We start from the raw sequence: 24,387 nt of genomic DNA, 5'->3' as shown, positions 1-24,387 counted from the left end.
GGCTGTGTGTCTCGTTGGACTGTTTGAGTCTTTTTGATTTGTTTGTTTCTCTTTGGACTGTTTGAGTCTTTTTGGGCTGTTTGTCTCTTTGGGCTGTTTGTGTCTCTTTGGGCTGTTTGTGTTTCTTTGGGCTATGTGTGTATCTTTGGGCTGTTTGAGTAATTTTGGTCTGTGTGTCTTTATTTTGGCTGTCTGTGTCTCTTAGGGGCCGTGTGTGTCTCTTTGGGCTATGTGTGTCTCTTTGGGTCGTTTGAATCTTTTGGTCTGTATGTGTCTGTATGGGCGTGTTTTTTGTCTTTTGGCTGTGTGTGTGTGTCTTTTGGCTTTTTGTGTCTCTTAGGGCTGTGTGTGTCTATTTATACTGTGTGTGTGTCTCTTTTGTCTGTGTGGGTCTCTTTAGGCTGTGTGTCTCTATGGGCAGTTTGAATCTTTTTTTTGTGTGTGTCTCTCTTTTGGATTTTTGTGTCGTTTTGGGCTTTGTGTGTCTCTGTTGGATGTGTGCGTCTCTTTGGGCCGTGTGCATCTCTTTGAAATGTATGTGTCTCTTGGGCTGTTTGAGTCATTTTGGTATGTGTGTGTTTCTTTTGGCTGTTTGTGTCTCTTAGAGGCCATGTGTGTCTCTTTGGGCAATGTGTGTCTCTTTGTAGTGTTTGAATCTTTTTGGTATGTATGTGTCTGTATGGGCGTTTTTTTTATATTTGGGCTGTGTGTGTCTCTTTTGGGGTTGTGTTTATCTTAGGACTGTGTGTATGTATCTTTAGACTGTGTGTGTGTTTCTTTTGGCTTTTTGTGTCTCTTTATGCTGTGTGTCTCTTTGTGCAGTTTGAATCTTTATGGTCTGTGTGTGCCTCTTTTGACTGTTTGTGTCGTTGTGGGCTTTGTGTCTCTCTGTTGGATGTGTGCGTCTCTTTGGGCCGTGTACGTCTCTTTGAGCATCTTTATGGTCTGTGTGTGTGTCTCTTTTGGCTGTTTGTGTCGTTTTGGGCTTTGTGTCTCTCTGTTGGATGTGTGCGTCTCTTTGGGCCGTGTACGTCTCTTTGAGCTGTATGTGTCTCTTTGAGCTGTGGGTGTCTCTTTGTGATGTGTGTCTCTTTAGGCTGTGTGTGTCTCGTTGGACTATGTGTGTCTTTTTGGGGTGTCTGAGTCTTTTTGGTTTGTATGTGTCTCTTTGAGCTGTTTGAGTCTTTTAGGTCTGTGTTTGTCTCTTTGGGTTGTGTTTCTCTTTGGGCTGTCTGTGTCTCTTTGAGCTGTTTGTGTCTCTTGTGGCTGTGTGTGTCTCTTTGGGCTGTGTGTCTCTTTGGGCTGTTTGAGTCTTTTTGGTCTGTTTGTGTGTCTCTTTGGGCTGTTTGAGTCTTTTTGGTCTGTGTTTGTCTCTTAGGGCTGTTTGTGTCTCTTTGGGCTGTGTGTGTTTCTTTTGGCTTTGTGAGTCTCTTTGGGCTGTGTGTCTCGTTGGACTGTTTGAGTATTTTTGATCTGTTTGTGTCTCTTTTGGCTGTTTGATTCTTTTTGTGCTGTGTTTGTCTCTTTGTGCTGTTTGTGTCTCTTTGGGCTGTTTTTGTTTCTTTGGGCTATGTGTGTCTCTTTGGGCTGTTTGAGTGATATTGGTCTTTGTTTGTTTCTTTTGAGTATTTGTGTCTCTTAGTGGTCATGTGTGTCTCATTGGGCTATTTGTGTCTCTTTGGGGTGTTTGAATATTTTTGGTCTGTATGTGTCTCTTTGGGCTTTGTGTGTCTCTTCGGGCTGTGTGTGTCTCTTTAGGCCGTGTGTGTCTCTTGGTGGTGTGTGGTTCTCTTGAGGCTTTGTGTGTCGGTCGCTTGTTTGAGTGCTTTTTATATGTTTGTGTCTCTTTAGACTGGTTATGTTTCTATGTGCTATGTGTGTGTATTGGGGCTGTTTTAGTCATTTTGGTCTGTTTCTGTTTCTTTCGGCTGTTTGTGTCTCTTTGGGGTGTTTGAATCTTTTTGGCCTGTATGTGTCTTTATGAGCGTTTTTTGTCTCTTTGGGCTGTGTGTGTGTCTCTTTGGGCTTTGTGTGTCTCTTTGGGCTTTGTGTGTCTCTAAGGGCTGTGTGTGTCTCTTTAGCCTGTGTGTGTGTCTCTTTGGGCTGTGTGTCTCTTTGGTCAGTTTGAATCTTTTTGGTCTGTGTCTGTCTCCTTTGTATTTTTGTGTTTCGTTGTGGGCGTTGTGGGTCTTTGTTGGTTGTGTGCGTCTCTTTGGGCAGTGTGCGTCTCTTTGAGCGGTATGTGTCTCTTTGGGCTGTGGTTGTCTCTTTGTGATGTGTCTGTCTCCTTAGGTCGTGTGTGCCTCTTTGGACTGTGTGTCTTTTTGGGGTGTTTGAGTCTTTTTGGTCTGTATGTGTCTCTTTGGGATATGTGTGTCTCTTTGGGCTGTTTTGAGTCTTTTTGGACTGTGTATGTCTCTTTCGGCTGTTTGTGTTTCTTTGGACTGTGGGTGTCTCTTTGGGCTGCGGGTTGATTGGCAGAAGTATGTATTAGCGAAGTTATAGTGGAGGGCGAGTTGCTAGAGAAAAATCTAAGTTAATAAGGGTTTTTGACCGTAAACTTTTGTAAGAAAATTATGGAAAATACAATTCGTCGGTTCATAGGTGAAACTTAAGGTAGAGGGCGACAAAGTCTTCAAAGTCAAGGCTAAAAAAACGTCCATACAGACACATACATACCAAAAAGATTCGAGTGATTCCCACAAAGTCAACCGATATTAATGATAATCACACCATCAAATTCAACATATAAAAGAACCCTTTCGAAGAGGTTTTAAGCTCCTAATGACAACAATGTGTTTTTTTTTTTTCAAGGTTGAGTTCAAGGGCCAAAACATTTGGCTTAGATACCACAAATTTCAATGTATTTTAAGCCGTGGGTTTTATTTGTTTTTTCTATGCGTTAAGCCCGTTTATAGCAAGAGCCTGTGAAATTTGACACCCAAAACTGTCACTCTCTTTGTAACACGCAAGCTTTTCATTCAAACCGGAAAAATACAACATGTTTGGAAAAAGCTTGTTTCTGAATGATAAAGAACTGTTTTCCAAAACAATTAAAACTTTTAAACATAGCTGTGGAGGAGAGATTTTATTTACATAATAGAAAAAAGTGTGCTTTGCCGTTTCTATCGAATATACTCATCATATTCTTAAGATTTTGTATTGTTGGAGGGGAGGGGGGGCTAAGTCCCCCTGAAATTTGAATTTACTAGTAAAACGTTTTTCTTTTATTTTTTTTTTTGGGAAATAAAAGAATGAAAAGTGTACTCACATTGAAAATTGACGAATCCATTGTTTTCAAAGTTAATAATAGGTAGTGTACTATAAACAATGTCTTAAAACATAATGAAAATTGGAATGCACTGTATGAACATTTTATAAGATTTTTTGCTTGAGTACATTATAGCTTGCCAAATTTTTTAAAAAACTGACTAATCAAGTCATCATATGGACTAACCGCCAGCTTTCTCTAACCGTCTGACACACAAAAAAATGTGTGTCACATTAGAAAACCCGTCTGCTAAGGCATGTATCGTTCATAGTAATAGGTGACTGGCCCTGGTAAGTCAATGTACCGGTTAAACTACACACATATCCATGCCTCAGGCTTGTGAAAGTGCATGTTTATTCAGTGGTGCCTATTATACCGTTCGTAGTAATAGGTGACTGACCCGTGGTAAGTCAATGTACCGGTTAGACTACACTGTATATTCATGCCTCAGGTGAGAGGTAAGACAAATTACGCAATCACGATCTGTATCTATTAATGCTTTACTACTACCGTTGTCGTAAAAACTTCAAAAGGGCTCATTCGATTGGAAATTGAAAGGGCTAGTGCCTTTTTTAATAGTTAAATATGATTAGAGAGCAACTAACGCCCCTCTCATGCCCATGCTTTCCCGAAACACATCCAATCAAAATTTTGAGATAGCCATTCTGTTTAACATAGTTGAAAGTTCTGGAAATTAGGTCTTTAAGGATGACAACCCCCTCACAGCTCTCAGGACAAGGTAAGTAATTTATGCCCTGGGGTATATAAGGTGTTTATGGAAAAGTGTTGTCGTAGAAACTCAAAAAGTGCTCATTCGATTGGAATCGAATTTTTAAAGTAAAGATCGATGTGGGTAAAATGTTGTTTTTTTTTTTTTTTTTTTTTTTTTTTTTTTTTTTTTAGACCAGGGCATTTCGTATCGGAGTTGTCTTAGGAACTTCGAAAAGGGTTCATTCGATTGAAAATAGGAAGGGCTAATTCCCTTTTTAAGAGTCGAAAGAGATTGGAGGGTAACTAGTCCCCCTCCCACGCACACCTTCCCATTTACCCATTATATTTAAAAACTAATTGTTGCCTTAATTAAGATTAAATCAAAATGCGCTGTGTTAATGGTAATTCCAAATAAGGCATCTCAGCTAGACCCCGGCGCCGCGCCAATGAGGGAACACCGGCGGCGGCAGGGCCAAAAAGAGCGCGCGGCACCACGCCGCTGGTGAGTTGTCGGCGGCGCGCCGCCGGCGCGATCAAATTTTACCGCAAACATTAATTTTTTAATAACTCTTTATCAAATCACAGCTTAAATTTGCAACAGACTTGAGCCTATTCCATGAGTTCAAAAATTCACTAGTCGCTGGCTGGAAACTGGTCTTCTTCGTTATTCATCAAGAGAAGTAGAAATCTGGTAGAAACGAAATGGCTGTGGCGTTTCAGAACCCTTGTATAATACGAGTAGTTGAAGTATCTATTAGCTATGTATTCTTAACATAAATAATTATCAAAATTAGTAGTTCTTTTCATCGAGCATTACTGCATACAAAACTTCAAATACCGTATCACAGAATTCGTCAGTTATCTGGGTAAAAACTTTGAATATAACTTTGAACTTAGAAGCTTAATTTTTTCATAATGACCTTTGCCTAAATCTGTTTTGTCCCCTTTAACAGTTGAAATGGGCTACTTTGATATTGATTGTTTTTTTTGCTCTTTTGGATTCCTAAAAAGCCTTCTTGTATTAAAAACTGGTTTTTAATAACAATTTAAAAAATGCATTTTAAAGTTTTTTTTTTGGCTTCTTTATAGAATATATGTTATGTAGGCTAAGGCTGAACTGCTGCTTTTTTAATGCTTTTGGCTGCTCTTTTGGATACTATTCATTTTGTCATTTGGGGATTCATTCCAAATTATAAACTGATAAATACCTTATATCAGTCAAATTATAAACTGCATCTAAAAGGAGTAAATTTATCAAATTGAAAAATACATGATGAACACTTCACATGAGAACACTTCAATTACAATGAAACAAAAAACACTTAATGGTTTATTCGGTATGAAGAAAAATGAAGTGTCAGCTATTTTCTTAGGTAAAAACTGAAAAGCTCATCCGTTTTAAATGTAGTTAAATGAAATAATATGCAAACTGAAGTAACTACAGGAAGATGAAGAGATTTTCATCCTAGTTCGTCACTTCTAATCCAAGCAAAATGTTAGTACACTTAGTATCAGTTATTGAGTTTAAGCTTTGATTTCCAAATGCTCACAAAATTTACCAAATTTAAGAAAATCGCAACAATAAGTCACCTGTGGTCAAAATACTGAAAGACTCCTCTTTGATCCCCACCCAGGCTCAAAGCTTCTGCTATGGTCATTTCCATGGAAATCTCCAAAGAGTTTCTTTTCAAAATGGCTTTCAAGCGTAGTTAGGGGTATTAAGCCTTTTTTACTTTTCTTCAAAGCTTTGAAAAAAGTGTTATATTATTCCAAATGTTACATTTGTTATATATGTGTGCATATTTTTGGTAATCATTTGTGGGGTGATCGATTTTTTTAAACCACTGTAGATACGTAAGAACGTTGCAACATCTAGTACCCTGAGGTCATAAGACTGTCAAAGACTCCTCCTTGAACCTCCCAAATTGAAAGCTTTTTTTATGACTTGGCTTTTTAATGTAACTTGGGCACTGGACCAAGGGCGCCATTGTCACTCGAGCGCAACGTTAGGTGGGGATGTCGATATCGCTTTCGTCCCACCAATTCGTTTTAGTGTGTTGTCAAATTCTACAAGTTTGTTTTTCTTATCTTCCAAGTGTAAAACTACCGCAAATTACCATTAACAAATAAATGAAATTCAAAACTAACAGAAATTATAATAGATAGCCTAGACAAACTCAAAACGAGCAAATTGTAAAAGGAGTATGGCTGACAGCACCCATGTCTTCTTCAGACCAGAAAATAATTTGTACTTTACTTTAAAAAGAAAAACAACCAAAAAACCGTGTATTGTCAGTTAGACTTACATATTGTGATATCTATTCCTTATAGTCTTAATGCTTCTTTATTTGTTGAAGTCACACAATTCGAAAAATTTAAAATATATTCTGTTTTCAGTAAAGTGCAAATTGCTTTCTGGTCTTGTAGTGATGTAGGGGTTGTCAGCCCTACTCATGCTAATTGTTGTTATTTTGAGTTTTAATAGGCAATTTATTGTTATTTCTGTTCGTTTTGGGTTCAATTCATTTATTTATGATGATTTGCGGTAGTTTTATGCTTGGAAGAATATTTGGATTTATTTCTACTCATTTTTGGCTTAACGAGCCCATGGGCACCGGCAAGAGGGGGGGGGTCATGACCCCCACCGGGAATATTGGGAATATATAGTAATTATAAGAAAACCAAAGGAAAAAAGCAGAACAGGGAAAAACCATGGAAAAAATGTTTGTTGCCCTGTTATTGGCTGCCTTCCAATAGATTTTGACCCATAATAAGGAAAAATATAAGTTCTAATTTGTGACTGAGTGACCCCTAACAAGTTTTCCCCAAAAATTGTTTCTATATGATTTGGTTGGAGCAAAAAAAACACAAAAAAATAAATTCTTCATAGTAATGAATGGTAAGTAAATAACGATCCTTGTCAATAATGAAAGTATAAGAGCCCATGGGCGCCCATATGGGGGGGGGCAGGGGGGCTCTTGCCCCCCCCCTGGATGAATAATGCTGCCTTATTTTTATATTTTTGTTCTGAGATTTCTATTATATAGCATTAAAAGTAGCAATTAGACGAAGTTTGCCCCCCCCTGGAATTCCGCTTATGGGCGCCCCGATAAGAGCCTAACTATTAAAATCTTTCAGTCAAAGGATCAGGTTCTTCTTGTTATCTTGGATATGCTTTTTTTTGCTATTAATAGGTGCTCTCAATAGACGGTAAGGGATTCTTATAATAATAGATAATACAAGGAAAACAACTTAATGTAGGACGATTTTGGTCTAAATACGCCATAAACTTTTGATTGCATTGCAAGAGTATTCATGAGCTGATGTATGAAGCCACTATAATTAGAAATGTTTCCCCTAAACGGAATGCTAAGAATCTCTGTACTTCCCCCCGGAACGGATATGTTTTTTGTGTTTTATAATAATTTTTTTTTCCAGGAGTGATGGTATTTAAATAGTTGTCACTTTGAAAAAAATTTAATTTTTTACAGTTATGAAGTTTAAAGGTGTCAAATATACTGGCTTTTGACATTCAAAATAGAATTTATATTGTTGAATTACAAATTTTTATTTGATTTTCTTATTTATAAGTCCAATGTTTTACTTTAAATAAACGACTTTGATATTGCGCTATTTCTCACAAGCAGTGAGTTTAAAGACATTAATTATTTTGGTGTTTGATAACCAAGTTCAATACGGTCGATATGGTTAAAAAATATCCGTCCAACACTTCGCCATTGCTCAACAGAACTGAATGCTGGGAGTTTGTATCTTAGCTTTTGTAAGTAGGCTATTGCTTTCTAAATTTTCTTTACCTACTTACTTTTTTTCATTTTTAAATACTTTTACATTAATGGGCGTTTATTGCCTTCAGAAAATAGTTGGTCACTAATCTTCATTAAATAAAGAATAAAAAACAATTCTTTTCAAATGAAAGTAAGGAGCAACATTAAAACTTAAAACGAAAAGAAATTATTACATATATGAGGGCGGTTTCCCCCCTCCTAAACACCTCGCTCTTCAAGCAATAGATTTTTGAAACTTTAAAAAAAGTTATTTATTGTTCTAATTAAATGAGTCTTGTGTTTGGGAATTGTTTTCAAAGAATTGGCATAAAATTTTAACTTTAGCGCAAAGAGGGAGATGTTGAAGAAAGGGCAACCCCCCTCATATGCGTAATAATTTCTTCTTGTTTTATGTTTTAATGTTGTTCCTTACTTTCAGTTGAAAAAACTTGTTTTTTTTATTTCTCATCGTTCTTCAAATGACGCCATGATACCTGGCTTCACCTCCATGGAAAAATCCCTATTCCCATATAGGTTTCCTCTGGCCGATTCAGTCCTCGTAAAAACATCCCCCGGGCCATTACCCTTAACATCTCCACGCGTAAAATTAAATGGGCAAAGGGAAAGCAAGACATATAAAGAAAATTCGTACTGACTCAAACTGACTCGAACTGACTCAAATAATCTAAATTGGTAACTTATATTCAGCACAATATGCAGATACACATCCGGACATTTGACAGAACTGCTCTAGTTTTAATCTGTCAACTTCTAGGAATTACAGCAAATATTCAGAATTAATTTAGTTATCAAGGAAATGGGATTTGACTAGGAAATGGACCTTTTGACATATACTTAGAATTTAATTATAGGTTTCAACCTAGAAAAACCCACTTCCAACGTTTACAAAAGTCAAAAATTGCAAAGGTCTGATTGGTTGACTAGAAAACCCTTCTGGCAAGTCGGTAAGCAAAAAAAAAACAGAGACAAATCCCCGTTGAACGGCTGATGTGGGTGGGTACATTCTTTTATTTATCGACCAAAAACACCGTTGACTATTCTCAACAAAATTTTTACAATATACCGGTAGCGAACTCAAATAAAAATAAGATTAATCTATAATTGCCGCAGGTACCGGCAATCTCTAACTAAATTTCCAAATGTATTAATCAACGGGCGAAAATATAAAACATAATGTACATCCATACCATTAAAAAAAAAAATCACTCACTATAAAAGAAATTCAAATGTTATTGCAGATATCATCCATCCCCAAGAAATGCTTAATATTAGCTTACGCATTCACCGCCACATGGATAGACCAAGGGAGTTTTTTGAGGGGAGGGGGCCAGTCAACTAGGTACAAGGGTTCTTTTTACAAAGGCCAAATAGGGTTCTATATACCGGCCAACTAGGGTTAATGCTTATATGCACAAAAGCTATGACTTATAGTTTGAACATTAATGGTTTAATTAACACAAGCTAAATTTATTAGAAAATTCTGTATAAGACACAACAAATTATCATAGAGGATTCCTTTTTCATAGACAGATAAACGTTCACAAATATCAGCCCTTAGTTAGGGTAGCTACGCAAAATCAAGTGGCGTCATCTTTAAAACCTTATTGTAAGGATAGCACTGATGTGTCCTCTTTTTACAATCAAAGTCAGTAAGCTTTCGGGTGCTCAGAAGAGAGAACATGTTTTTGTTTTGTTTCTATGCTAGAAACCTGAAGGCAACCTAATATTTCTCATTAGAGATCGCATACAGTTACCAGGCTTAATTAAAAGGTGGCGAATTTTACACGAATTTCGGTGAGCATACCGTGTTTAGGGGTAAAGGGATTTAAAACTTTGTCTTCGCGGGAAAGATGCAAATATTATTCTTTTGTCCTCACAAAAGAGTGTGCGCTATGGCTTATCCCTTTTTATGCCAGTCGTCTGAAAGGCTGACTAGCTCAAACTTAACTGACCAAAACCAAAAAGCTAATCTTAAACAAAAAAAAAATCAGGCAAACAAAAATAATAATTACTACACTAAAATCCTATTTAGACAGCTGTTAGATTATAATAAACCTTCTCAATCCAACTTTGTCAATGAAAGATAATACAGTTATATTGACTTAAATCACTCAAATTAGGGGGGATTACACTCAGGAAAAAAAGACATTAGCATTCGATGAGGAAAGTATAATTAAGAATAAAGTGACATCAGGTGAACAAAACTGTCAAACATTTGTAGAGCCGTGAAGCAAAACTGTCTGACGCCTCCGACAAGACCCCAAAAATGTTGATCCTTGGGAAAGAATTTCTGGCAAGGTAAGCGAAAATATTTAATGACTCCCGGACTTAATGCCAGAAGTTCCCAAACATCTTAATCTAATAAATATCATGAAACCAAATCATAAGTTTTCTAAGTGATTCGTCGAAATAAATTTACAGAAATGTACAGTTGATAATGGAGTTGGACACACAAAAAGAAAAAACTGCTATTGAAATAAATGATATAACAAGACCAATTATTCTAGACATTCATGTTCAGCAAACATGTTTTTTCTTAAGCTGGTGAAAATAAATATACAGAGCAAATAATTTATCAATTTAATAATAAGGATATCAACAAGAATAGCGAAAGGGAACCAAAAATTTTGAAAAGTTGACGTGGAAGAGGTAAACCAACTTCATATGGCTAAAGGCGAAAATACAGGGCCAAGCAATCTCAGGAAAATTATCAAAAAGGAGAATAAATTTTAGCATCACGAATGGAAAGGCTAGAAAAAGAAAGAGCATCTAGGAGACTGTATCAGCTGCAAGAAGTCAGGTCATGCGGCTTTTCTTTTTTGCCATGCGTGAATGGTTGGATAACCGTGACATCTCAAGATTCGGTGACACTCTCTGGCCCTCACGATCGCCAGATTAGTCCGTTTGTGATTTTATCATGGGACCTACATCAAAAGTTGGGCCTGCATAACTTGGCCAAGACCACTACATAATTTGGAGCAAAGATTACATTGTAAAAATTTGTAGCATCTTAGCTGAGATTTTGCAGCGATCAACGGGGAACCTCAACAGCAGATTGGAAGAATACAGGCTGAGGAGGATGCCCTCTAAAGCATATCGTTTTCAAACATTCCTAATTTAGATTACAGTCTCTAAAATGACTAGTCGAAGTGGTGCATTTACTGTCACAAAAATATTTTGTTTCAAGTATATAAATATATTGTTTAAAATACATACCCTGTATAATCAACGCATTAGAATCAGAACCAAGATTCATTTTTACGTAAGTTTCAATGTACCAATAGGAACACTTAAAAGACGAAGAGGTCCTCCATTGTTGAATTAGTTCCCGAGGATTTTGAAGTTGTATGAAATTTTAACTTGAAAATTCTTTTTAAGAAAGCAAGCAGTTATGAGAAGTCAAAAATTGTCTTCTATCTAATAAAAAGCTTGCCTAAATTAAGGAAAATATTAAGCAGAATACAAATATTAAATAGACTTTCAGCAATTCCAGTACTGTGTGAAATAGCAGCAAATCCGTAGCCACGATTCCATTTCAATTTGTGATTTAATTTAGGAAAAGTCACTTAAATAGTCGCAGTAATATCTGTACACAAGTAGAATAGAGGGATCCTTCTCCAAATATGAGCGTCACTTTCAGTGACGGGCCAGTGTGTGACGCCAAAAACAGTGGCCAATTTGTCAGTTTTTGACGGGGTAGGGGAAGTGAAACCTTAATCACAGAAGCTATGCTTGGTTATCCATTTTAACTGCTACTACTAAAAACTGCTTGCAACACCAAGCCGCCTGAGGCCAACATAGCTACGCATGCTCCTCCTCAATCCCAATCTATTCAAAGACCCCCTCTTTTGACCATCCTAATAAGTTCCTATTTCCCTTAAATTTTTCCTTACAACATCTCGCCACCCTATTCAGGGACGACCTGTTTTTCGTTCGGCCCTAGACGGTTGACCAACACGGACAATCTTTGGCAATCTGCCATCCTTCATCCGCAAAACATTTCTTATCCATCTCATCCTTTCTCTCATTATAGCACTAGAAAGCGGGATTGAACCGCATTCTTCGTATTGTTCTTAGAGCTTACTGTTTAAGATACGGTCAGTCAGTCGGGGACCCAAAACAAACTGTAGGCAATTTCTATAGAAAACATCTAGCAAACCCTCCTCCGTTTTACTACCTAGGAAAGTGAAGCTGTCCACTTGATCGATCGTCTCTTTACCCAACATCACCTCTTCACCTTCACTTAATCCTAGCATTAGTGACTTAGTCTTCTTAACATTAATTTTCAAACCTATTCTTATACCCTGACCTCACAAAAAAACCTCTAAAAGTTCTTTCATTTTCCTAAAGTTTTCATCTAGGCTGCTTAAATCATCAGCATAATCTATGTCTAAAAGAGTTTTACTCCCCATCTTGATTTCATGTTCTCCCATTACCTTACCTGTGCTCCTTAGGACAAAATTTATTAAAATGATCCATATGAATAGGGATAGAACGAAACCCTGCTTAAGTTCTGATTTAATACAAAACCAGCTACTAGCCTCATTTCCTACCTTAACCGCAGTAATGTTATTCTCGTATATAGCACTAATAACTTTAATGTAATCTGTTAAAAGAGATGTAATTAACCATTTTAACGCCCCTACGGTACGATGCCACACTGCCCAGCCAGCGTTTTTTTTTTTTTTTTTTTTTTTTTAATTCATAAGAGCTGAGTTTTTGCAGTTTACTTTTACCTAAGACAGACATAAATAGCTTTTATCATTCCTGAATCAGCTTTGAATTTAAGTGAAAAACATCTTTCTTCAATTTTTACTTACTAAGGGGACAAGAAGAGAGAGTAATTAAGAGAGAGATTGTAAGAATCGGGTTAAGGATCTAGAGCTTGTACACTTTTTCTGCATCCAAGTTTATACATTCCAGAAATGACACAAAAGTCTCAATTTTGGGGCCACAAGCCAGTTTTCCATGGCACTGTCAAAACACGTAGATGCAAGCATTAGCTTTCAATGAACTCTTAGACGTTTTAGAGAATCAGGGCCCCGCTAGTGCTGTATAAATAAAAAAGAAAATATACATAGTTTTTGCATATCAATGCTTTCATCTGTTTTTAGAACATCCTGAAAAACCGTTTTCGTAATTAACCTTTCCTGTTAAGACAAACACAAATAACAGTTGTTCCTGAATCCGATCTAAGTTGGGATTTGTTTTTTTTTTTTAACTAGCTTCTCTTTTGTTTTAAATGTGTTAATCAGTTTTCACTTACTATAGGGCGTGGGGAGTATACTATTAGAAAGATTCTAGACCTTCGGTTAAGGGTTTTCGACCATAAAGATTTTAATGATACACTTTTCATGCTTCCCAGCCTTTCTACTCCGGTAATGGTATCAAAAAGTGAAACTTTCATGCCATATAACACTTTACAATGGCGCTATCAATGCGCATTATATAAAGCACGTAGATGTAAGAACTAGCTTTTAAATGAGCTATATGCATCTCTATACGATCTTGCGGACCCTGCTAGCCCTGATAGAAAAATTGAGACACGTCATTATTTCCTATGCAAAAAAGGGATTTTCCTTGTTTTTCAAGATGGGGGGCCAAAAAACAATAGTGAATGGCATTCAACCATAGGCTAGTGATTATAATGGTGCACATTTCATTTTCATTTGCGATCCATTCGATCCACTTTTGAGAGGATTCAAGCTAGTTTTCAAGATTTCCAAATATTTTTTTCCAATAAACTTTTATTAATAACATAAAACTCTATAATAGTTATTATTCCCAAATCAGCGTTAAAGAAAGAATTTTTCGCTAGACATTTTTTCCAAATGTTGAAATTTCGGTTGCTATGGGTTGTGGTTTGTTCTTTACTAGGCTGCAGCTATTGCTGCCACCATGGTTATTTAACGTTCACTTATCTGGACTCCTAAACCCGTTGTTGACTACTTCTCCGATAGTAAAACTATTGCATAGCCTAATCCTTTAGCTACCTCTTCTTAGAAAAAAATCATGAGGACCAAAGGAAATGCTTTGTAAGAAAAGAATATCAAAACGTATTGATTTAGGCATAGAATTTTTATTTTTATAAAACCGTGCAATTCTAGCAGGCTTCGCATATCATTTAGATTCCTATGATTGAAAAACAAACAAATTATTTACAACACCCCAATTACATTCTAGAGTTAGCCAACAGTTTATAACTACACGATTGACTGAAAAGAATAATTCGTTAATAAGTTAACTAAACAAAAAAGCTGGTTGAAAATAGCCCAAAATCTTCAAGCACATAAAGATTCAGTTCTAAGACCTTCTAAAACCTCTACTGGCTAAGTAACACTTACCCTTAAAATTTCTGGGGATATATAATCCGGGGTTCCAATGGCCACATTACTCTGCACAGTACCATCTTCCCGAAGCCTTAAACATGACCCGAAATCAGCCAGTCTTATGTGCCCATTTTGATCAAGGAGAACATTGTCAGGTTTTATATCTCTATGAACGTACCCAAGACGATGAATAGAGTCAATAGCCAACACCATTTCAGCAACATAAAATTTTGCCATTTCTTCGGGCAGTCTGTCCTCAAACTTGGATAATAATGTTAATAGATCCCCGCCACAATAATAATCCATAACAATGTACTGAAAAGTAAAAGCTTGTTTTAAACATTTCCAAAACTAAAGTCCAATCGTCTGCTTGATACAAAAGCTCAGTTTGCCTCTGTCCCTGCAAAACAATTAAAAAGGGAACAAAGATAAAACAGAAAGAGAACAGAGACATTCAGCTCTGGCTCTAAACAGTTTATTACAAAGACCTGTAAGTAAAGTGTGACGATTATTTTAAATACATAAAATTCATTAAGCTGAGAGGAGGTTATCCATCAAAGGCTATTAGTATAGAAAATATTGATGGGACATCACCCACCAAAAGTTGTCATCATAAGAAAACTGCATAATTTTTGTAAAAAGGGAGAAAATGTTTCCCAAAAAGGTGGGAAGTGGATCTTAATACAGGATATGAAACACCACTGGAAGGATAAATAATTAGATAAATAGAAAGGCACTTGATTATATATATATATATATATATATATATATATATATATATATATATATATATATATATATATATATATATATATATATATATATATATATATATATATATATATATATATATATATATATATATATATATATATATATATATATATAAATATATATACTATTTCTTTAAACGAGCAATAATTGTGTATTTATGTATTTTTTCTCAAAAACGGCTCCACATTTTTTCAGGAAAATTGCCCCCTCGTCATAACCTCGCTCTTTACGCTAAAGTTTGAATTTTGTCCCAGTTCTTTAAGAACGGCTCCTGAAACACAAGGGTCGATTAATAAGAACAATAAGAAGCTTTTTTATAAGTACTAAAAAACTTTAGCGTAAAGAGCCAGGTGTTGTGAAGGGGGCAATCCCCTTCATACACGTAATAATTTCTGTTCGTTTTAAGTTTTAATGTTGCTCCTTTCTTTCAGTTGAAAAAAAACTTGTTTTTTTTTTATATTTAATTACTGAAAGGTTGGCTATGCATAGGGGAAAGAGGGTGTTAGAGCGGGCAATGACACAAATTGGTCCTCCAGGCAGATAGATTGAATATCCTATCAAGATTCCCCTTCAAACACGAAGCACCAAGTCTACCTTCCTGCTAAGAAGTTTTAGTATGATTTGCGGAGGGGAGGGCTGGAGGTGAAACTAGCCCACTTTGGCTCTTCAATTATAAAACAGTTCCGTTGCCGTTTTGCGGAAACCTGGGGATAGATCGGACGTGGTGGGGGCAAATTTTTCCCAGTGTGTACCACAACAGAGAAGTTTTCAGCCCCTCTGAATTTTGAAAACGATATATCTTATGAACAATTTTTGACAAACTTTGACGAAATTGATCAAAAAATTTAAAAATGTTCTTCCATAAAATTTGCATCGATATCAGTGTATTTGTAACAATCAACTTACTTTTTATCAAACAGTTCGTGGTAACGAACAGTAAGTAAGGAGCGAACCAGCTCAATAGTAACCGAAGCTCTAAAAAACGGAATTTTGATACCAATATATACATATATCAAAAGAATCGGCTTTTCCTGTTGATTTCAAATATATAAATTTCATTAAGTTTAATCTTATCCATCAAAGGTTACGAGCCGGAGAAAATTTTCCTGATGTAAAAAAAAGGAGAAACACCCCCTAAAAGTCGAGTGATTTTAATGAAAATCACACCATCATATTCAGCGTATCGGAGAACCCTACTATAGAGTTTTCAAGCTCCTATCTGCAAAAAAGTGGAATTTTGTATTTTTTTGGCAGAAGATCATGGATGCGTGTTTATTTGTTTGTTTTTTCCCCAGGGGTAATCGTATAGACCCAGTGGTCCTAGAATACCGGAGAGGGCTCAATCGAACGGAAATTAAAAGTTCTAGGTGCCCTTTTAAGTGACCAAAAAAATTGGAGGGCAACTAGGCCCCCTCCCCCGCCCTTTTTTTCCCAAAATCGTCTAACTAAAATTTGGAGATAACCCTTTTGTTCAGTAAAGTTGTAAGACCCATTTACTTTACCTTTGGGTATAACATGTACCCCCCCCCCCCTTCCACAACCCCAGGAGAAAGGCCTTTAAGTTATAAAATTTGCCTATTGTTTACGCATAGCATTTATTATTCGGAAGTATGTACAAAATATTGGGTGGGGGGAGGGGGACAAATTTTTGGCTGGGGGTTTTTCCACAAGAAAATTTTCCATCGGGAGGGAAGTTTCCAGGGAGTGAACTTGTCAGGGGGAATTATACACTAGGGGAATTTGCCAGAATTGTTCTACAAAATTCTTTTTATATGTCTTGCTTTCTCTTTTCCGTCTTAATTTTACGCGCAGAGTGGTTAAGAGTAATTGTCCGGGGTAAATTTTCACCAGGATTGAATTATCTCGAGGATATGTCCGTGGGGAGGGGATTTTTCGTGGAGGTGGGACCAGATTTCTTGACATTATTTAAAAAACGATTAGAAATTAAACAAAAAAATCAAGTTCTTTCAACTGAAAGTAAGGAGCAATATTAAAACTTAAAACGAACAGAAATTATTACATTTATGAAGGAGATTGCTTCCTCCTCAACACCTCGCTCTTCACGCTAAAGCTTTTTAGTGCTTTTAAAAAAGCTTCTTGTGTTTCCGGAGTCATTGTCAAAGGATTGGAATAAAATTAAAATTTTAGCGTAAAGAGCGAGGTGTTGAGGAGGAGGCACCCCCCTCCATATACGTAATAATTTCTTTTTGTTTTAAGTTTTAATGTTGCTCCTTACTTTAAATTGAAAAAAATTTATTTTCTCTAATTTAATTCTAACATGTACGGTAACAAAGTCCCTTGAATGGTTTCTTGCTTTTGTATCCATTCCTTTGCAGTACATAAGCAATGCTATATTGAACTTTCAAGTGAAGCCATTAATAGTTTTCAAACACCCCCTTATTAGGGTAAAATGTTAGGGACTAAAAAGTCTTGTGGCAATTCATTTAGTTTTCATTTATTTTTCACTAAATGACTAAGACATTCATTTAGTTTTCACTATTTCCTACCTTTTACATATACTCCTTTCAAACGTGTACATAAAACAAATGGTAAGCCTCACTTCTAATTTAAGATGTTTACTTAGTTTGGGGAGTTTGAGGGGATTTGAGAGGCGGTAACACCAAGTTTAAGTTATATTCGTTTTGAGTTTGGCTTCATGCTTAAGTGCAATTCTTTTCAAGTTTTAAATCTTCATTTAGGCAGCAGTATCTGCCCGTTTTAGGTCTGTCATCTTATTTCAAAACAAAGAAAAGAGTGAGGCTAAAACTTAAAATCGAAAACAAATTTCCCTATATAGACTAAGACCAAATACCCCCCCCCCCACCACCAACACTAAGATCGTTACACAATTTTTAAGATGCATTTTAGGATGCATTTAAGATATTTCATGTTCTCATCAGGAAAAATGTGTAATTGTGTATTTTCTGGCAAAAGAAATATCAAGGATGCAATTTTTTTTTTTTACGCCAATCGTGTCAAACCAATGGTCCTAGAAGATCAGGACAGGGCTCATTCAAAGGGAAATAGAAAGTTCAAGTGCCATTATTAAGTGACCAAAAAGATTGAAGGGCAACTAGCCCCAATCCCACACCCCTTTTTTCCCTAAAGTCAACGGGTCAAAATTTTGAGATAGCCATTTTGTTAACCTTAGTTGAAAAGTCCAATAACTATGCCTCTGGGGATGACATGACCCGGGACTGCATCCATTTTAATACCTAGGGATGGTAAGACTCGGATGTAAAGATCTATAGGGTCGAGGCCCCAGCTAAGTGTAGGGAGAAGATAGCTAGTGCAATGCGTCATGGTAAGTGCTACTTATCCCCCCCCCCGCCTCGTTATTCTTTATTGGGGGGGCGTTATAGGGGATTTGTTAAACTACCTTTTGATATGCTAAGATTTATCAAACAGGCGGAGGCAAGTTTCGCCGAATTCCTTCCAAAAGTAGCTCAGATAAAATAACCCAGATGAACAGAGAATTACTACCCCCGAACATATAAAAAGGAGAGCCTTGAAAAGTGCGTGAGCAAATAAATGAAAATAAGATGACCCCTGGTAGCCCCTGGGGAAAGGGCAATAAACTAAGAAATTTGCCTTATGCTTACATATAGTATTTGTTGGTGGGAAATATACATTTTTCGGGGGAGGGGGATTTACGTTGAGGGGAAGGTTCCACGGGGGGAGTTTTCCGCGGGGTGAACGAGAAGTTACCAGTGGTGAACTTCTCCGGGGAAAATTTACAAGCGAGGAATTTGGCAGAATTCCTAAACAAAATTCTTTTTATTCGTCTTACTTTCTCTTTGGCAACCAAATTTTAAATTTGGAGATGTTCGAGAAGAACTTTCAACGCATATGAAATTGTCAGGGGAGAATACTACAGGAAGGTGAGGTAATTTTACGCGGGAGGAACTTTTCATGGCGGAAATTTTTACGGAAAGGCGAGGCAGATTTCCCTGTGTTATTTGACAAACGTTCAGAAATTAAATAAAAAAACAAGTTTTTTTCAATTGAAAGTAAGGAGGAGCATTAAACTTCAAACGAACAGAATTTATTCGGTATATGGAGGGCTGCCCTCTCTTCACATTCTCTTCAACAATCGTTTTTCTCATTTTCTGCGGTCAAGGATACTCACCGCTAAGAAAAATAGCCCAAAGGAGCACGGATGGATCCTGATTTTTGTTCGGAAGGGGGAGGTTTACAAAAAAATAAAAGAACGCCACAAAACTTGTTTAAATGTATTTTACGTTACTTTTGCCTGAGTCGGGCAAAAATTTCAATAGGTGTCTAGACTGGGTAGCCCCCTCCCCAGTATACGGGCCTGCAAAGGGAGAGAGGGAGATCTGAAATGCCAGGAACTTTCAACGGCCCAAACATTGCTGGTGCAACCACTAATTATTAGACTAGGATTTCTCCGACGAAATCTTTTCCTTCCTCCGCAATTCCCACCGTGACTACTTCGAAAAAGACTACCCGTAGCAGTGATACACCTACCACTCCTGCTTCCACAAATACTTTCACCCCTAGTTCTCTACCACGAGTTGTCCTACCCCCGCTACTCCCTACACAATTGCTACTACAATGGCTATTTTTAAAACGGCCATTCCCACCAAGACTAATTTTACCCCAACTACTTCATGAGGACTACTAAAGAGGACTAATAAGGTTTTATACTGGGGGTTGTCACTTCCTCCATACCTCGCTCTTCACGCTAGGTTTCTAGTACTTCAAAACTATCTTATTCTAAAAACGGCCATGGTGTTTCAGGAATCGTTCTTAAACAATTGAGACAAAAAGTCAAAACTTTAGCGCAAAGAGCGCGGTATTTCGGAGGGGGCAACTCCCTTGAAATACGGATAATTTCCGATCGTTCTAAGTTTTAATGTTGCTCCTTACTTTCAGTTGAAAAAACTATTTTTTTATTTAATTTCTGATCGCTATTCAAATAATACGGAGAAATCTGCTTCCCCTGCATAGAAACCCCCCCCCCCCATGAAAAAATCTTCCATGGACTTCCTCTCATGCCAAATCTCCCCACCCTCCGAAAAAATTACATCCTCGCTGAATATTCCCCCCAGAAAATTTCTTGCGAACGATTCCACCTGAAAAATTCTCCTTAGTATACTTTCATTTGGAAAAGACTTCGATTTCTGATCGTTTCTGAAATCATACCAGAAACCTCCCCTCCGTGGAATTTTTCTCAGAAATCCGCCCCCTGTGAAAAGTTGCTCCCACGGAAGTTCCCCCTTGGAGAATTTCTCCCGCAGAAAATTCCCCCATGGAGAATTTCGCCCGCAGAAAATCTTTCCCAATGCCACTATCCTCAAGACAATTCGAATCCCGCTGAAAATTTCCCCAGACAATTCCACCAGAACACCTCCACATGTAAAGTTGAGTCGGCAAAGAGAAAGTAAGATAAATAAATAGAATTTCGTATAGGAATTCTAGCAAACTCTCAAGTGTAAAATTTCCATCCCCGGAAACTTCCTCCCATGAAAAATCCTCCACTGCATAAAATGTCTGTATACTTCCCACAAAATATTATATGTAAATTATGCGCAAATTTCACAACCTACAGCCCTTTCCCAGGTGTTGTGGGTGGGGGAGGTATGTTATCTTAAAAGGCATAGTTATTGGACTTTTCAACTATGCCGAACAGAATGACAATTCATAATTTTAATCGGACTACTTTGGGGGAAAGGGGGGCGTGAGAGGGGGGCTAGTTGCCTTCCAATCTTTTGGTAACATAAAAAGGGCACTAGGATTTTTAGTTTTTGGTTAAAATGAACCGTCTCTCGATATTTTAGGACTATTTGTTCGATTCGATCACCCCTGAAAAAAAAATAATAAATAAGCATCCGTGATCTTTGTTATGGCAAAAAAAAATAAAAAATTCCACGTTTTTGCATATGGGAGCTTGAAACTTCTACAATAGGGTTTCCTGATACACTGAATCTGACGGTGCGATTTTCATTGAGATTTCTTAGCAATTAAGGGGTCCCCTTCCCTTTCAAAATCAGACAATTTTTTTCAGGATTGTAGCTTTCGATAAGTAACAGTAAACTTAGTGAATCTTATATATTTGGAATCGACATAAAAAGCCAATTCTTTCTATATATCTACTGACATCAAAATTCCGTTTTTTTATAGTTTCGGTTGCTACTGATCCGACCCGCTCCTTACTTACAGCTCGATACCATGAATTGCTTGATAAGGGCCGAGCGATATTTGTGGTTTACCGGAAACAATTTATGTATCAAGTAGTGTGCTTTGATTGTCATAACATCAACAACAAAAAAGAGAGAAAATAGCCATAATAATGAAGATTGCTGAAAAGAACCAATACAAGTTGACTGACTGTATAATATATAATGATATTCATTCGTGGAAAACTCGTCAATTTTGGATCTGCAAATGTTACAAAAGAGGAAACATTTAAAATATGTTATGTTTTAGCAAATCACAAATGACACTGACCTTTATAAGGCTTAGGGGCCTTTTTTTCCAGAAGAAAGATCACGGATGCCCGTTTATTTTTTTATTTTTTTTCAGGTGTCATCGCATCGAACCAATGGTCCTTGAATATCAGGCGAGGCCTCATTCGAACGGAAAATAAAAATTCTAGTGCCCTTCCATGCTCCTTTTTTCTCTAAAGTCTTTCAATCAAAATTTTGAGATGGTCATTTTGTTCAGCATAGTTGAAAGGTCCAATAACTATGTCTTTGGGGGTAACATACCCCCAAAGGGTAACAACGCGTCGAGTCGTAATTTCTGTTGGTTTTTAAGTTTAAATTGATTATTCATTGCAATTCCTGTTCGTTTTGAGTTGCATTTATTCATTGATAGGCCTAGTTATTTCGATTTTTTTTAAAGTTAGAATTTATTTATGCTCCTCAGTGGTTTAATGTAGCTCTTTACTTTCTTTGAATTTTTTTGGAAAAGTTTTTTTTAATTTAATGAATAAAAAAGAAAACTTTCAAATTTAATCAATTAATTACTGGGGAAGAATACCACCAAATATACCAAACCCATACTCTAAAAGAAAAAGATATTTCGTTACCGGCTTTGTCGATTCGTTTTAACCTTCTTGGAACTTTAATTTTTAATTCTTTAGGGAAAAAATTGTCCTCTAAACGATTTGGCACTCCTACTTATGGAGCTAAAAGCAACCAAAATGGGTCTATCTCGACGTTTTTGACCTATTTCCATAATTCTTCTTCTTTTTATTTTTACAAGATTGAAAATGAAAGCCAATCCTAAATTAGTAAAATTTCTACTAACATCAGCTAAAGTATTCCAAAATTATAATAGTTTGATTAGATTCTAGACCACGATTGGAATCGTTATCTGACACTACTTCCTAAATACGTACATCTTTAGAAATCAGATAAGTTAGGAAATAAAAATGCGAACACAAAGTAGAAGGGAATGAAAAAGAAGGATAAACAAAGGAGATATATCTACAAGCTTAAAAGCGTTCACCACAAAAAAACTCAAAACTTGTACTTAAAAATGAGCTTTTTTAGTTTTTAACCCGACCTTTCAGACTCAAACCTATGAGCACCTTTGAAGGTGTGTATATAAGCAACTCTTCTTCCTCTTCAAAAAAAAAAAAAAAATCTAAGCTATTGACTAACTGACTCTCAAACCACTTTCTTAGCAATGAAGATTAATCTTTTTTCCTTATTTCAACATTTTCAGAATTCTCCAGGTTCGAGATCAGGACCAGTTTCTGAATTCAATACTTTCTATTTCTAACGCCTCAAGCCAAAATTTCCGAAGACAACTTTCCAACATACGTTTCTGACCTTAACTACTAGTTTAACATGGTAAATATTAAGGAAAAAATCAAATATCCAGTATCAGAGGCAACGCTATAGCGTTGCCTATAGTAAAGGTCATACGGTTCCAATGTTTTATTATTATTAATTAAAACACTTTCTAAAAATAAGTTTTTCAAAGAAAAGTAAAGGCCCTTTTAAACTTAAGCTCAGCAGATACAAATACCTTTAAAAATTCAAACTCAAAAAGACCAGAAATCAGAGGCAACGCTATAGCGTTGCCTATAGGTCATACGGCTCCAATGTTTTATTATTTATTATTATTATATATTTTTTCCCAGAGGCACTTCATATGGAAGGGGTCGTCGTAGAAACTTCAAATGGAGCTCATTCGATTGGAAATCGAGAGTTCTAGTGCCCTTTTTAATAGTCAAAAGGGACTGGAGGGCAACTAGCCCCCCCGCGCCCATCATTCTCCCAAACACATCCAATCAAAATTTTAAGATAGATATTTTGTTCAGCGTAGTTGATTTCCAGATAGAAAATATATTTTTGAGGAGGACACTCCCACACAACCCTCACGGCAAGGGTTTTAAGTTATGCCCTGGGGGCATAGGCTATAAGGGTTTTCATAGAAGGCGTTGTCGTAGAAACTTCAAAAAAGGCTCATTCGATTGGAAATTCAAAGGGCTAATGTCCTTTTTAATAGTCAAAAGTGATTAGAGGGCAACTACCCCCCCCCCCCCACACCTCATTTCCCAAAACACATCCAATCAAAATTTTGATATAGCCATTTTAATCAGCGTAGTTGATTTCCAGATAGAAAATATATTTTTGAGGAGGACACTCCCCCACAACCCTCAGGACAAGGGTTTTAAGTTATACCCTGGGGGCATGTAAGGTTTTTATAGAAGGCGTTGTCGTAGAAACTTCCAAAAAAGGCTCATTCGATTGGAAATTAAAAGGGCTAGTGCCCTTTTTAATAGTCGAAAGTGATTGGAGGGCAACTAGCCCCCCCTCACGCCCATCCTTCCCCCAAACACATCCTATCAAAATTTCAAGATAGCCATTTTATTCAGCGAAGTTGGTTTCCAGATAGAAAATATGTCTTCGAGGAGGACACTCCCTCACAACCCTCAAGGCAAGGGTTTTAAATTATACCCTGGGGGCATATAAGATTTTTTATAGAAGGCGTTGTCGTAGAAACTTCAAAAAAGGTTCATTCGATTGGAAATTCAAAGGACTAGTGCCCTTTTTAATAGTCAAAAGTGATTTGAGGGCAACTAACCCCCCTCTCACGCCCACCTTTTCCCCAAACACATCCAATCAAAAGTTTGAGATATTCATTTTATTAAACGTAGTTTTAAGTTCTGGAAATTAGGTCTTTGAGGATGACAACTCACCCACAGCACTCAGGGCAAGGATTGTAAGTTATGCCCTGGGGGCATATAAGGTTTTGTGAAGACAAAGTTGTCGTAAAAACTTCAGAAAGGGCTCATTCGATTGGAATTTTAAATGGCCAGCTCCCTTTTTAATAGTCGAAAGTGATTCTAAGGCAACTGACACCCCTTCCACGCCCACCATTTCCCCAAACACATCCAATCAAAATTTTGATATAGCCATTTTGTTCAACGTAGTTTAAAGTTCTGGAAATTATATGTTTGATCAGGACACTCCCCCCACAGTCTTCAGGGGCAAGGGTTATAATTTATGCCCTGGGG

General features: G+C 36.8%; 1 protein-coding gene across 2 annotated transcripts in view; it reads right to left on the bottom strand.

Annotated features, from left to right (window-relative positions):
• The window catches only part of gek (serine/threonine-protein kinase gek), a 252,003-nt gene that overhangs the window by 170,109 nt on the left and 57,507 nt on the right, over window positions 1-24,387 (bottom strand). For both annotated transcript variants that reach the window (XM_089093462.1, XM_089093463.1), the window contains exon 4: window positions 14,133-14,432. In XM_089093462.1, the coding sequence (XP_088949588.1) occupies window positions 14,133-14,432 (300 nt within the window). The remainder of the gene's footprint in view (window positions 1-14,132; window positions 14,433-24,387) is intronic.

The sequence above is a fragment of the Artemia sp. Qi Xiang Cuo genome, chromosome 8 (assembly GCF_049724085.1).
Source record: "Artemia sp. Qi Xiang Cuo chromosome 8, ASM4972408v1, whole genome shotgun sequence".
In the NCBI taxonomy this organism is placed as follows: domain Eukaryota; kingdom Metazoa; phylum Arthropoda; class Branchiopoda; order Anostraca; family Artemiidae; genus Artemia; species Artemia sp. Qi Xiang Cuo.
The sequence above is the reverse complement of the archived record's forward strand: the minus strand, read 5'-3'. Positions and strand labels throughout refer to the sequence as shown.